We start from the raw sequence: 14645 nt of genomic DNA on the forward strand, positions 1-14645 counted from the left end.
CTAGATCAAAGAGGGTGCCAGATAAAGGCGTAACTAAAGTGGATGCAAGAGTTGCAGTCACACCTTTGCTCTGGAGTCTTGGGGCCCAGAAAGTCCCTTTGGCCCATATGAGACAACCAATTTTATTAAAGATTGTGATAGTTGGAGTTCCTGTGGTAGATTTTGCATTAAGGCCTGCAAGCTTCAGTCTGCTGGGATCAGTGGTGCATCTGTTGTGCCATTTGTCACAGCGATCTAGATTTCACTGATTTACCAATTTATCACCTGTGCTATTGTAAGGTGCCAGATGACAGTGGAGGTGGGCGAGCTGTTACTCCATAACACCATGGCCCATTACAAATATTGTGGTCCAATCCACATGTGTTGTGCTGTGTAAGGTGCGTTACTCACTTGTAGACCTGAGGCCTTCGCTGTCTTCACGTTCCAGGATTAGCCGCATATACATCAGGGAATATTCATGTCATTTTAGCAAGTTCAACTTTACTGGACAGTTCCAAGTACATCAGCCTTTAACACGCAGTATCGGGCACAGCACCCTTCACCACAGCACATTTCCATAATTTTCTTACGTTCAGTTCTGACTATCCCATCTTTAACAGATCCCTTTAGCCCCAGGGATTTCCAACCGCAGTATTCCCGAGATCCGCTACATTTCCCTCTCACGGTTCCACATCCATTTTTCTCTGTATCGAAGGTGTTAAGGTGCTCTCCATCCATAGCATCTGTATGCTCTGGACGTTGCGGGGAGTTTTGTCCGCACCGTGCTTCCAGCCCTCTGCACCTTGAACCTTTCCTTTAATAAACACTTTCACTCCCTCTAAACAGGAAGTGATTCCCCTGTTATCATCTCCATCTCCCTCCCGATGTGGGCTAGTCCCAAATATTAACTACATCCTATCATGTATAGTAAAAAGTTTAGTTTCCCCTCAAAAAAAATCGTTATGCAACTTCCTGAGGTTTTTGCACCAAAAACGCAGCAACACCTGATGCCTGTGTTTTTTGCTGCATTTTTTGCACTTACTCATTGCTTTCTGTGGGTGAAAAAAAAAAAATTGCAAAAATGCTGCAGTTGGCAGAAAACGCAGCAGTTTTCCAAATCAGTCAGGAAAAAAAAAAAACAATGTGTGTGCATGAGATTTCTGACATCTGATAGCTTTTGCTGGGACTGCAAAACGGAGCTTAAAATTTGCATAAACGCAGCAAAAACGCAACGTGTGAACACAGCCTTGCTGGGAACCAGGGCTGTGGAGTTGGAGCCCATTTTGGTGGAGTTGGAGGTTTGGCTTACCGACTCCACAGCCCTGCTGGGAACAACCATGGATTAAGGTTAGGCCTGACCTAGGGCAGCTTCCTGCATTTTAAGTGGCATATATTTGTGAGTTTATTTAGTTTATTTAATTTATTTTTTTTTTTGCAGCCTGACTTTTATATTTTGTAGTAATGTATGAACATGCGCCTATTTTTAGTTTAGTGTTTTGGAGCCAGTGAGTTGTCATCAAAACAACGTGCTGTAACTAAAGCAGTTCCTGATATTAGTGTTTTCTCCTACAGTCTTGTCTGTAGAAAAACCTGCATCAAACACCAGTTACAGTGTGTGGCATGGAGTCGCTGTAGAATTTGGAAAAAATGATTTACCGTACTTCTTTCCAAATGGTCTGATTACTACACGACCCCTCAGGCCGGATGACTACAATCCGGAACTAGCAGTGCTTTGCATGCAGTGCATGTTTTCTGCCGTCTATTGAACACAGGTGAATCCGCATGTGATCACTGAACCAAGCAGATTCACTGCGCCTAATGCTTTCTATGGGTGACATTTCAGTCTGGAAAGGCACGCCGCGTAATGAATTGAATGAAATACCTTTTTGGAAAAAAATTCTATAAAAGAAAGAATCCTGCACCGCTGCAACACCTGAGCCCAGATATCCACTGTGTGATTACCACGTCAAATACACCGCCCGTTTGGATTCACGGGTGCCAAACCCTGTAAACAATTGCATAAATCCGTATACTGAAGAGAAAAAAGGGTGGCACTCACCATTTCTAAAATCCAATCTTTATTGTGACGATTTAAACCATCTGCAGCAGGAGAGGTGTAGAACGGGAAGAAAAAATCGTACGATGGCCGTTTCGCGCACCCTTGCGCTGTTTTAAATCGTTACAATAAAGATTGCATTTTTAGAAACGGTGAGTGCCACCCTTTTTTCTTTTCAGTGCATGGACCTTTTTGGAAAAATCTAGTAATTCAGTTTTGAGCGCAGAACAGCAGTATGATGTGGATTTTCTCAGGACTGGACTGAGCAGACATTTGATTTGTACTCTCAAGGGCAGTTTTCTATATTTAACTGTCTGAAAATCCAGAATATTTGATAATCCATTAATAAAAATATCCGTTTAAAACCTATAGGCTTTCTTAATCTACTTGCACGGTATGTTGGCGCCCTGTGTAATGACTTGCAGGCTGGCATGCTGTTATTACACGCACTGTCCAGAATTCTGTCCTGCTCAGTGTGGTTTGCTGACAGCCTGAATCGGTGACACCCGCAGGGTCGCCTCGCCGGCACATCCGTGTGCAGGATGGAAAGTCACAGCATGTTGCACAATTCCTGGTTGGCATCAAAACAAATTTACAAGCTACAAAGAATTCCTTTTCTCCTGGCCATTGTATTGACTATAGACAAAGGAAGCTCTTGATTCATCAAGACCGGCATTGTGTATCTCCGCCTCGCTGAGCAGTGCGCTGGAGTAAGATCTGCCAAAATCATTAAAGTGGACGGTTTTTGCTCTTGTGGTATTCCTGTTTAGTAAAGATAAACTAAAATAAAAATAGGCACTTAATTTCTAACTCTCTGCCTGTTCTACCCGGCAGCGGCTCAGAGCGGTCATGGACTTCTCCTGCCAGTGATTCAGCTGCTCCACATCAACAGAGCAACTCTTGCTCTGCCGACATCTGGCTGATTGACAGCTGGCTCCCTGCAGTTAGGCAGTGGGGAGCCGTCCACCAAAGAGCATGTCAACCTGACATTGGAGGAATCCACTGGATTGCTGGAAGGATAATTGTGTGACCACTCTGTGCCAGTAGAGATCAGCGAAGGGCACAACCGGGAGATAACTGGCAACTACCTGCCTCTTACTGCTTAGGTGAACCAAGAGAAAAATGGTGCTACAAAATATCTCACAAATGTCACTTTTATTAAATCTAAAATATTATAACTAATTTTGTTAGAAAAAAACAGTAGCTCAATGGAGGACTAACCACAAACGACACAAGTCTGTGAGCCATGCATACTTAGTCTGCTCAAATATCTATTGAAATACATTCTCTAGTGGTCAACATTATACATTGGATTAACATCATCTTCATAAGATATAGTTTGCGGTTTTAATATCTTATGTAAACCTATTTCATCAATAATAACACCTGCAGTCTGCACGTTTTGCCCAAAACCTACATCAATGTCTTTTCCCAACATATACTATAACGTGCCCATAGCGGTTGTTTTACTGTACAGAAAACTGCAGCAGAATGTGTTTTCTTATCCTGAGGGCTACTGCAAAGAAACCTTTAACATGCGGTATATGCTTCTAGGGCCGGGGTCACACTTGCGAGTGCAATGCGAGAAACCCACGAGAGTCTCTCACAACAATACATGGCACTCGGGACCGGAGCATTCAGCTGCATAGAAGTACAGTGGGGCAAAAAAGTATTTAGTCAGTCAGCAGTAGTGCAAGTTCCACCACTTAAAAAGATGAGAGGCGTCTGTAATTTACATCATAGGTAGACCTCAACTATGGGAGACAAACTGAGAAAAAAATATCCAGAAAATCACATTGTCTGTTTTTTTTATCATTTTATTTGCATATTATGGTGGAAAATAAGTATTTGGTCAGAAACAAAATTTCATCTCAATACTTTGTAATATATCCTTTGTTGGCAATGACAGAGGTCAAACGTTTTCTGTAAGTCTTCACAAGGTTGCCACACACTGTTGTTGGTATGTTGGCCCATTCCTCCATGCAGATCTCCTCTAGAGCAGTGATGTTTTTGGCTTTTCGCTTGGCAACACGGACTTTCAACTCCCTCCAAAGGTTTTCTATAGGGTTGAGATCTGGAGACTGACTAGGCCACTCCAGGACCTTCAAATGATTCTTACGAAGCCACTCCTTCGTTGCCCTGGCGGTGTGCTTTGGATCATTGTCATGTTGAAAGACCCAGCCACGTTTCATCTTCAATGCCCTTGCTGATGGAAGGAGGTTTGCACTCAAAATCTCATGATACATGGCCCCATTCATTCTTTAATGTACCCGGATCAGTCGCCCTGGCCCCTTTGCGGAGAAACAGCCCCAAAGCATGATGTTTCCACCACCATGCTTTACAGTAGGTATGGTGTTTGATGGATGCAACTCAGTATTCTTTTTCCTCCAAACACGACAAGTTGTGTTTCTACCAAACAGTTCCAGTTTGGTTTCATCAGACCATAGGAAATTCTCCCAAAACTCCTCTGGATCATCCAAATGCTCTCTAGCAAACTTCAGACGGGCCCGGACATGTACTGGCTTAAGCAGTGGGACACGTCTGGCACTGCAGGATCTGAGTCCATGGTGGCGTAGTGTGTTACTTATGGTAGGCCTTGTTACATTGGTCCCAGATCTCTGCAGTTCATTCACTAGGTCCCCCCGCGTGTTTCTGGGATTTTTGCTCACCGTTCTTGTGATCATTCTGACCCCACGGGGTGGGATTTTGCGTGGAGCCCTAGATCGAGGGAGATTATCAGTGGTCTTGTATGTCTTCCATTTTCTAATTATTGCTCCCACTGTTGATTTCTTCACTCCAAACTGGTTGGCTATTGCAGATTCAGTCTTCCCAGCCTGGTGCAGGGCTACAATTTTGTTTCTGGTGTCCTTTGACAGCTCTTTGGTCTTCACCATAGTGGATTTTGGAGTCAGACTGTTTGAGGGTGTGCACAGGTGTCTTTTTATACTGATAACAAGTTTAAACAGGTGCAATTACTACAGGTAATGAGTGGAGGAAAGAGGAGACTCTTAAAGAAGAAGTTACAGGTCTGTGAGAGCCAGAAATCTTGATTGTTTGTTTCTGACCAAATACTTATTTTCCACCATAATATGCAAATAAAATGTTAAAAAAAACAAGACAATGTGATTTTCTGGATTTTTTTTTCTCAGTTTGTCTCCCATAGTTGAGGTCTACCTATGATGTAAATTACAGACGCCTCTCATCTTTTTAAGTGGTGGAACTTGCACTATTGCTGACTGACTAAATACTTTTTTGCCCCACTGTACATGGTCCGAGTGCCGGCGGCAGTACCGGGTGTTGTTGCAAGAGACTCGTGCGAGTTTGTTGCATTGCATTCGCAAGTGTGACCCCGGCCTTCCAATGCCTTTTTGCATCCATCCTGTGTGTGGTCACTGTCACATGCCTCCTGAGTGTGTGCACTAGTGCAATGTGTACTTAACCTAAAGGTATGGTCACTGCATTTTTGGAGTGTATTTTGAAACCCTTGCCCTTTGAAGCAGATTACTTTTTTTGTGTGTGTATTTATTTTGTGGTTTTCTGAACTTTTTTGTTTCTCTTACGGTTTTTGGTCACTAGTATCTCTTTAAAGGTTTTTTTTTTTTCTTCCGTTATTTTACTCTCTTGAACAATGAAGAAACTGTTCTTGTTTTTTCTTAAGAAAAATGTGGGCGTCTTTTGAACTTTCCCATTGACTTGTATTGTAAAGTACAGAGTATCTTCTAAGCAGAAAACTCCAAATAAAATGGACATGTCACTTTTCAGGCAACACCGCGCCTTTGGCCACCTTGCACCTGAAGTTCGCTCGATGCTGCTGCTACATTGCGGCACTATAGAAGCAAATGGGGTAATATTGTGACTCCTACACTTCGACAACCCTGACAAGTTGCAAAAAGCCTAACGTAGCCGTTTTTTGTTTTTTTTGGTGTGTGACTTGCTTGTCTCAGTAGTGTAGATGTCACAATGTGACCCCATTCACTTCAATAAAGCCATGATGTAACAGCGGCACTGAGCAAACTTAGGCCACAATAGCCATCGAGTGACCCACGTCGCCCTATAGCCCTAGCTGCTTAGTGTTTTTAGAAAACCTGAATATATGCATTTCTATGTAAAAACGACTTGCTGTACATATGTTCATTCTTTTAAGAATTTTTTGCACATAAAATACGTGCTGTGCGCACACCATTACAGATAGCTAAAAATGCTATCCGTATGTTTTTGTTCTTCTGTTTGAGGGCTTAAAAACAGATCCGTTGTAAATCTGGAACACTTGATGCAGTCGCAGGCTTCGCTCGTGTGCATAGTGGTTGTACAGTGAGTCACTGCGAATCTGTACTATAACATTGCAGGAGGTGCTGGTCCGTTTTTGTTTCCCTAACAGAATGAAGCAAAGTTTAGGGCCCCATCAAAAATATAGTCTCCTTGACCTGGCTGGTGACTGCAAATAAATTGACCAATTTGTGCATAAAAGGGGTATTCCCATCTCCTACCTCAATATGAACTATGTGTAATAATATTAGCAAATACCTTCAATTAGTAATGTAGTATAGTTCTTCTGATTAGCTATATCTCTTTCCTCAGTTGCAGGCATTGCAGGACCTTAAGTATCCATGGATACGACCACTAGCAATTAGCTGATACTTAAGGTCCTGCACATGAGTAAAGAGACTTACCGAATCAGAAAAACTATAAAACATTACTAATTGGAGGTATTTGGTAATATTATTATTACACCTACTACATATCGGGATAGGATGTTGGCGATGTCAGGAGCAGGTCAGTGTGGGATCAGTGACCTGTCAGCAGTCTGCATTATGAATATATAATCAGAGCACCACATACATGAATCCTGCCTTAGGGCACAAGCATGTCATTAACTCAAAAGTGAAACTAAAGATTAAAGGTACCGTCACACTAGACGATATCGCTAGCGATCCGTGACGTTGCAGCGTCCTGGCTAGCGATATCGTCCAGTGTGACAGGCAGCAGCGATCAGGCCCCTGCTGTGATGTCGCTGGTCGGGGAAGAAAGTCCAGAACTTTGTTTCGTCGCTGGACTCCCCGTAGACATCGCTGAATCGGTGTGTGTGACACCGATTCAGCGATGTCTTCACTGGTAACCAGGGTAAACATCGGGTAACTAAGCGCAGGGCCGCGCTTAGTAACCCGATGTTTACCCTGGTTACCATCGTTAAAGTAAAAAAAACAAACGCTTCATACTTACCTACCGCTGTCTGTCCCCGGCGCTCTGCTTCTCTGTTCTGGCTGTGAGCACATCGGCCGGAAAGCAGAGTGGTGACGTCACCGCTCTGCTTTCCGGCTGCCCGGCGCTCACAGCCAGACCAGAGAAGCAGAGCGCCGGGGACAGACAGCGGTAGGTAAGTATGTAGCGTTTGTTTTTTTTACTTTAACGATGGTAACCAGGGTAAACATCGGGTTACTAAGCGCGGCCCTGCGCTTAGTTACCCGATGTTTACCCTGGTTACCGGCATCGTTGGTCGCTGGAGAGCTGTCTGTGTGACAGCTCTCCAGCGACCAAACAGCGACGCTGCAGCGATCCGGATCGTTGTCGGTATCGCTGCAGCGTCGCTTAGTGTGACGGTACCTTAAGAAACAACCACAAGATGGATTCCATCAACCCAGGTATCATTGTAATCAGTATAACGGCGCCGACCTACTGTGCACAATCCTGCTGACAGGTTCCCTTTAAACTCCTGACGCAACTACTTCACTCCTCCCTCTTCCAGGGAGTTTTACAGGGATGACCTTCTGTTTCTTCATAGAGATTAGAAGGATTTAGCCAGTCTTTTTTTTTTTTTTTTTTTTTAAATCACGTGACGGCATTCCCCAAATGTAAAACAGAAGAATTTACTGGGTAAAAAGATAAAATGAGCAATTGTAAGTACACAGTGCTATATAATATGATGACTGCAATATAGTAAGAGGATACACATTTCAATGAGATTGATTCTTTAGTTGCTGTCTGGGGAATGCTCTGCCACCCTGTATGCACTTGTGCAAATCATCAAAATCTGCTGCTGGCAGCTGCCCTTGCAGTTGCCAACCAATGATGTCCCACATGAGATATGCTTAATGGGAGACCAGTCTGGGAACTTTGCAGACATGGCATGACCACTGGTTCCACGACCTAATCAGTGTAATTCTGTTAGTGTACCTGATGACTGCAGGGGCCTGGATACCAACCGAAAGATCAGCCAAACCATTGTTCGGCCAACCGCTATTTCTCCGGATTCCTCCATGCCCAGGAGCTCTCGCTCTGCTGTGTTCTTAGAGAGCAATGTATACGATCAACTTACGTCATGAAGATCAAAAGGATCTTCAGTCCGAAATTGGACATGCTGGATACATATCTCCCCTGACCTCTATTAGGGGAGATTTGGGAGGCCCCCACACCCATTAGCCCATCGACTGATCCTGACGCTATTGGTGATTTCCGCTGACATTTATCTAATGTGTATGGGGCCTTTAACTGAATGAAATGTAACAAAATATAACTTTCAGCTTGTTTAAAGGGTAACCGTCATTAACATTTTCAGTGAAGATAGGATTGAGAATGAATGATCAGGGCAGGAGGAGAAGTAGATTTCTCTAATTAGTTATATTACAAAGTTTCCTAACTTTACGTATACTATAGAATTATTTGAAATAAACTTCTATTTAACCCCTGCCATCATCTAATTGCCATATCCACATCCTGTCAAACAGCATGTCCGTCTGATGCAATGTAGATAAATAGCCTGACGGATCGTGCTCTGCATGGACATTTCTCTTTGCTGTCAATCAATTAATTTTATTTAGATAAAAGCCCAAAACTCATCAAAACTGTATCTGTTCTGTCCATGTGCTTGTTTGTAGATTGTGATTTGAACATTACCGGAATTTCAATGTTCTTTATGTGAAAATCCTTTTTCAACACAGAGTTACATTCTCTATTATTTGTGCCCGTGTTGGTACACCTATCACACAAAATTTATTCTTCTTGTTTTTCATTCACTAGGTGGCAGTGCCGGACCTGCTGGAGGCCGCAAAGGGGGCAGATATATTAATTTTTGTTGTCCCCCATCAATTTATTGGTAAATTATGCGAACAACTGAAAACTCTAGTGAAGAAAGAAGCCTTTGGAGTGTCGCTCATAAAGGTGTGAATGATTGTCATTCTTCTCGTGTTATTTGCTCAGACTTGCATATAGGGCTAATGATTTTCTATTGGCACAATCCCATGCATGGCTGTCAGTTTTTTTTGGGGAAAAACACAATGGACAGCACATTGGAACATACTAAATTAGTAATATAATTCCCAAGAGCAAAAATTAGCATTTACCCTACAGCGAGTAAATCAGGAAATAGTAATAGACAATGTAAATAACATAGGGGGCTTAGTTAACGCTATTTTAATCAAAAGAGCATAAAAGCCATCCCACCACGACAAGGTGACCCCATCAGGGTGGTCCTAACCTGTCTCCAGTATTAAACCCTTACCATGTGTCAAACGACGTCCATGTGAAGCAGGACAGGGTCAGACTGAGACGCCATCCATGGGAAGCTAATCAGAAGGAATATTCGGCTCAGAAAGGGGAGCAACGCCCCCTCTCTGTACAAGTACAAGAGATATAAAAGCAAAACCCCAAAAAACTGAGCTGGACTATAAGCTGGTTTTTGTATAAAGTGTAAGAGCACTGTGGCCATTTTTGTCTTGGCTTTTGTCTGTGAAATGGCCACCATGTGAACATGCTCTTACACAATGATGTACCAGAAAAAAACAAAGACCGAAATATAATGATTAAATACCCTGCAGTAAATAAAAAGCATAGTGCATCAAAATAATATACTGTCCTAGGTTAACATGTTTTTTTTATAAAAAAAAAAATTAATGCGAAAGCCATCCCACCTCTTCACAGTGACTGTAATTGGAAGTCCTAACTCTAATATTAAATACCTTACTGTTTGTCAAGTGACATGCATGTGGATACAAATGGCGTGAAGCAGCTACTAAATAGGGTCTGTTCCCATAAAACAAACTCTTTAAGGCAGCACTGCGCTGTACATAGTGATAACTCAGCCAGCACGATTCAGAAGCCTTATCCTATGCTTGTAATATTGGATGGAAATGTACAATAATCTGCTATAGTATATTTTGCATAAAGTGGTCAACACTGGATTATTTCTTGCTTTTGGATTCTTTTAAGGGTGTAGACGAGGGACCTGAAGGTCTTCGGTTAATATCCGACATCATTCGTGAGAGGTTAGGCATCCAAATGAGCGTGTTAATGGGTGCCAACATTGCCAATGAAGTTGCTGATGGGAAATTTTGTGAGACTACAATTGGTAAGATATTTCACCCTAGAAATCAAAGGATCTCCATAACAAAACTCAGAATAAGTCCCACCTGCGTTGAAAACCAAAAGCACTATTGTTATTGGTTAGCATCCGTTATAATTGCTTGAATGTATCTTACTAAGGGTGAGTTTTCCTCGCCAAATACAATTCCACACACCTTTATTACCTTCACAAGTAAAAAAAATATATATTCTGGCTCCCTGCAGGCACCACTAGGGGAAGCTCACTGCATATGAATTTATACAGTAAATGTACGTCAATCTCGGACTTCCTCCCTTTGACGTGGGCTCCAGCGCTGAGCCCACATCTTTTCCGACACATGTCAGCTGTTTTGAAAAGCTGAAATATGCCTCTAACAGCCACGGGTGGAATTGCAATCCGCCCGCGGCTGTTAACTAGTTAAATGTCGTTGTCAAACTCTTGATAGTGGCATTTAACGCGCACTTCCGGCAAGCACGCCGGAAATTCCTGCCCATTGGTGACCTCTTCACATGATCGCGGGTTCACCAATGGGATGGCATGACAACCAGAGGTCTCCAGCAGACCTCTATGGTTGTCGGCACTCATAGCAAGTGAGCAATTCTGCTACATACAGGCGATCTGATCGTCGCCTGTATGTAGCAGAGCCGATCGGGTTATGGCAGCTTCTAGTCTCCTATGGAGACTATTGAAGCATGCAAAAAGTAAAAAAAAATTATTAAATATATAAAAGTTAAAATTTTGCCCCATTCAACATAAAACAATAAAAAAACATACACACATATTTGGTATCGCCGCATTCAGAATCACCTGATCTATCAAAATGAAAAAGAATTAACCTGATCGCTATACGGCGTAATGAGAAAAAAAGTCAAAACTCCAGAATAACGCTTTTTTGGTTGGCGCAACATTGCATTAAAATGCAATAACGGGTGATCAAAAGATTGTATCTGCAAACAGAATGGTATCAATAAAATGTCTTATAAAAATAAGCCCTAACCCAACCACAGATCACGAAAAATGGAGACGCTTCGGTTATCTCAAAATGGCGACTTTTTTTTTTTTTTACACAAATTTGGAATTTTATTTCACCACTTAAATAAATAAAGAACCTAGACATGTTTGGTGTCTATGAACTTTTAATAACCCGGAGAATCATAATGGCAGGTCAGTTTCAGCATTTAGTGAACATGGTAAAAAAAAAAAAGAATAAAAGCAACTGTGGGATTGCACTTTTTTTTTTTTTTGCAATTTCACTGCACTTGGAATTTTTTTCCTGTTTTCCAGTACTTGATATGTTAAAACAAATGGTGCAACTCGTCCTGCAAAAACACAAGCCCACATGTGGCCATTTTGACAAAAAAATTAAAAAGTTGTGGCTCTGGGAAGAAGGGGAGCAAAAAGCGAAAATGCAAAACCAAAAATACTTCTGGTCGTTAAGGCGTTAAACACAATGGATGCTGAGAATCTGTCTGTGGTAATCCACCTCCCTAGTGGCAGCTGCAGGTAGCCGCTGTGACCCAAAGCATTTAGACGTCCTTGACCTCCATGCTTCGAATATCGGTGTATTGTTCCCTTTTTTTAATAATTAAAATTTATAATAGGAAATTCTTGTCATGTTGTAATGTTCTTCTTTTATTTTTTTTTCTGCAGGTAGCAAAAATATGGAGCAAGGAAAGATCCTGAAGGAGTTGTTTCAGACACCAAATTTCCGTATCACAGTAGTGGAAGAAGCCGATACAGTAGAAATCTGCGGAGCACTGAAGGTAGGAAGAGCTATTGTACTGGAGTAAGACCTGAGTAGTGGAACTGAGGGTTATTATTCGCATTGTCAGTAGGGAGCACCAATCACACTGTCAGAACTGAACGGGCGAGCCAGGCATACACGGGGGATGGTAACCCCCAGACACCAACTAATACAGATATTAACAGATGAACAGCACAAGCTGAATTTTGTAAGGAATGATGCTCCAGAATTGGTGTTTCATGGGTAATGCATGTATTCACTAAAACTGGCGGGTCAGTAGTGCAGACAAAGCAATGTTAGTGATTACTTGCTCTAAGGCCTTGTGCAGACCACCGTAAAAGAAAACGATGAGTGCTCTCCGTCATTTTGAGATCTTCAAGTTATTTTATGGAGCTGCTTGCATTTCAGCCATGCAAGTCAATGAGACAAAAATTATGGAAAAAAAAATCCAACCTCACTCTGACATTCTCCAATGGAGAATTTTTTTTTTTTTTTCCCACAACCAAGAAAATTGGACCACACTCTGATCGGTGTGATTAATATCAATTTTTCTCTGATGCAAGAAAATGGTTGTGTGAACCTAGCCTAACCAACGTTTTTATGCGTAGCCAGGGGCGGACATATCATTGGTGCAACCTGTTCAGCCCCACAAGGGCCCAACAGGTGAGCGGGCCCATATTCACCTCCAAAGTAAGGCCGGAGTCACACTAGCGAGGAATATGGACGAGTGCTATGCGAGAAAAAAAAAAAAAAAAATATATATATATATATATATATATGTATATATGTATATATGTATATGTATTGATATTGCACAGAAAGATAGAAGAAAAGCCGGTAATTCATCTGCCGGCTTCTATAAAATCCTGCAGGAGCCAACAAGATAGAAGAGATGGATTACATACAGTAAATACATATAGAATAGGTAGATATATAGATGTCAGTGACAAATACAATTAGTACAGTGTTTGTGCAAATTACTGGACATGTATTTAAAAAAAGAATTATTTTACGAAAAAAAATGGCATGGGCTCCCACGCAATTTAAAAAACAAGCAGAGGGAAAGCCAGCGACTAGGGGCAGATGTTTATAGCCTGGGAAGGGAGTACTACTCATGGAGCTTCCCAAACTATTAATATCACTGCACAGCTGTATACTTGGCCCTTACTGGCTACTAAAATGGGAGACCCCCTCCCTCCCCCCCAAAAAAAGGGGGGTCCCACCGTAATTAATAACCAGCAAAGGCTATGAAGACAGCAGCGGAAAGGGACCATGGATATTGCACACACCCCCCCCCCGGCTAAAAACATCAGCACTCAGCCGCCCCAGAAAAGGCGCATCTATAAGATGCGCCAATTCCGACACTTAGCCTCGTTCTTCCCACTTGCCCTGTAGCGGTGGCAAGTGGGGTAATAGTTTGGGGGTTAATGTCACCTTTGTATTGTAAGGTGACATGAAGCCTGGCTTAGTAATGGAGAGGTGTCAATGAGGCACGTACAAATTACTAATCCTATAGTTGTGACAGGTTAAATAAAGACACAGCCAGAATAAAGTATTTTAATGAAATAAAACACTACACGGTTTCCCATCTTTATTATACAGCTAATCCATGGGACGCCCTCGATCTCCTGTAATAAAAATAAAATAAAAAACCAACAATATACCATACCTGTCCGTCGCTGTGTCCCACACAGTAATCCATGTCTGGGGGATATACAGTTTACAACCAGGACGGTGCTAAGATGCGACCGCCCCGGCTGTAAACCACTGGTGAATGAATGAGATGCTGCTGGAACATCAGTGACTAGCCTGACCTGCGCTGAACTCTGGAGTGTGGGAAAATGCCTCAAATTTATTGTGTACAGTCACCGGTGAAGTTAGTGGCCCGCCGCAGGCCGCGCAATACAGTGATGTCACTGAGCCGCATCAAGGCAAAGTGCGGACGTCATGTGCATGTTCTCAGGACTGACAGGGCAGGAAGGCACAGGCAAGGAATCCTTATATACCGAAGTACACTATATGGAATAAAGTATTAGGACACACATCTTTCATCATACAGCCCCATTGCCATAGGTGTATGAAGTCCAGCCCCTCGCCGTGCTGTCTGCCATCACTAACATTTTTGAAAAGTCTTATTCTAAAGAGCTCAGTGATAACAGCGCGGTCCTGTAATAATATGTCACCAGCGTAATAAGTCATCATGATATTCCTTCCCTCCTAAACATTCCACCCACATGTGTGAGTGATATTACTGAAAAGTGGAAGGAACTGCAGCAACTCAGCCATGGATTGGAGACTACGTAACGTTAGAGCGGGGTCACTGAGTATTGAGGATCATAGTGTGTAAAAGTCACCAACGCTCTGCTGCAGCGTTCTTAACATCTTCTGGCATTAACATCAGTGCAAGAACTGTGCACCAGGAGCTTTGTGGCTTTGGTTTCCGTTCCCGAGCAGCTGCATACAAACCTTACATCACCAAGCACAATGTAAAGCGTCAGATGTAGTGGCGTGTAAAGCCACCACCATTGGAC

At 42.5% G+C, this 14645-nt stretch overlaps 1 protein-coding gene across 1 annotated transcript in view; it reads left to right on the forward strand.

Annotated features, from left to right (window-relative positions):
* GPD1 (glycerol-3-phosphate dehydrogenase 1) overlaps positions 1-14645 on the forward strand; it is a 58239-nt gene that overhangs the window by 18005 nt on the left and 25589 nt on the right. The window contains exons 3-5 of the mRNA XM_069758830.1: positions 9050-9190; positions 10238-10376; positions 12021-12133. Of these exons, the coding sequence (XP_069614931.1) occupies positions 9050-9190; positions 10238-10376; positions 12021-12133 (393 nt within the window). The remainder of the gene's footprint in view (positions 1-9049; positions 9191-10237; positions 10377-12020; positions 12134-14645) is intronic.

This window comes from Ranitomeya imitator, chromosome 3 (genome assembly GCF_032444005.1).
Source record: "Ranitomeya imitator isolate aRanImi1 chromosome 3, aRanImi1.pri, whole genome shotgun sequence".
Classification (NCBI taxonomy): Eukaryota; Metazoa; Chordata; class Amphibia; order Anura; family Dendrobatidae; genus Ranitomeya; species Ranitomeya imitator.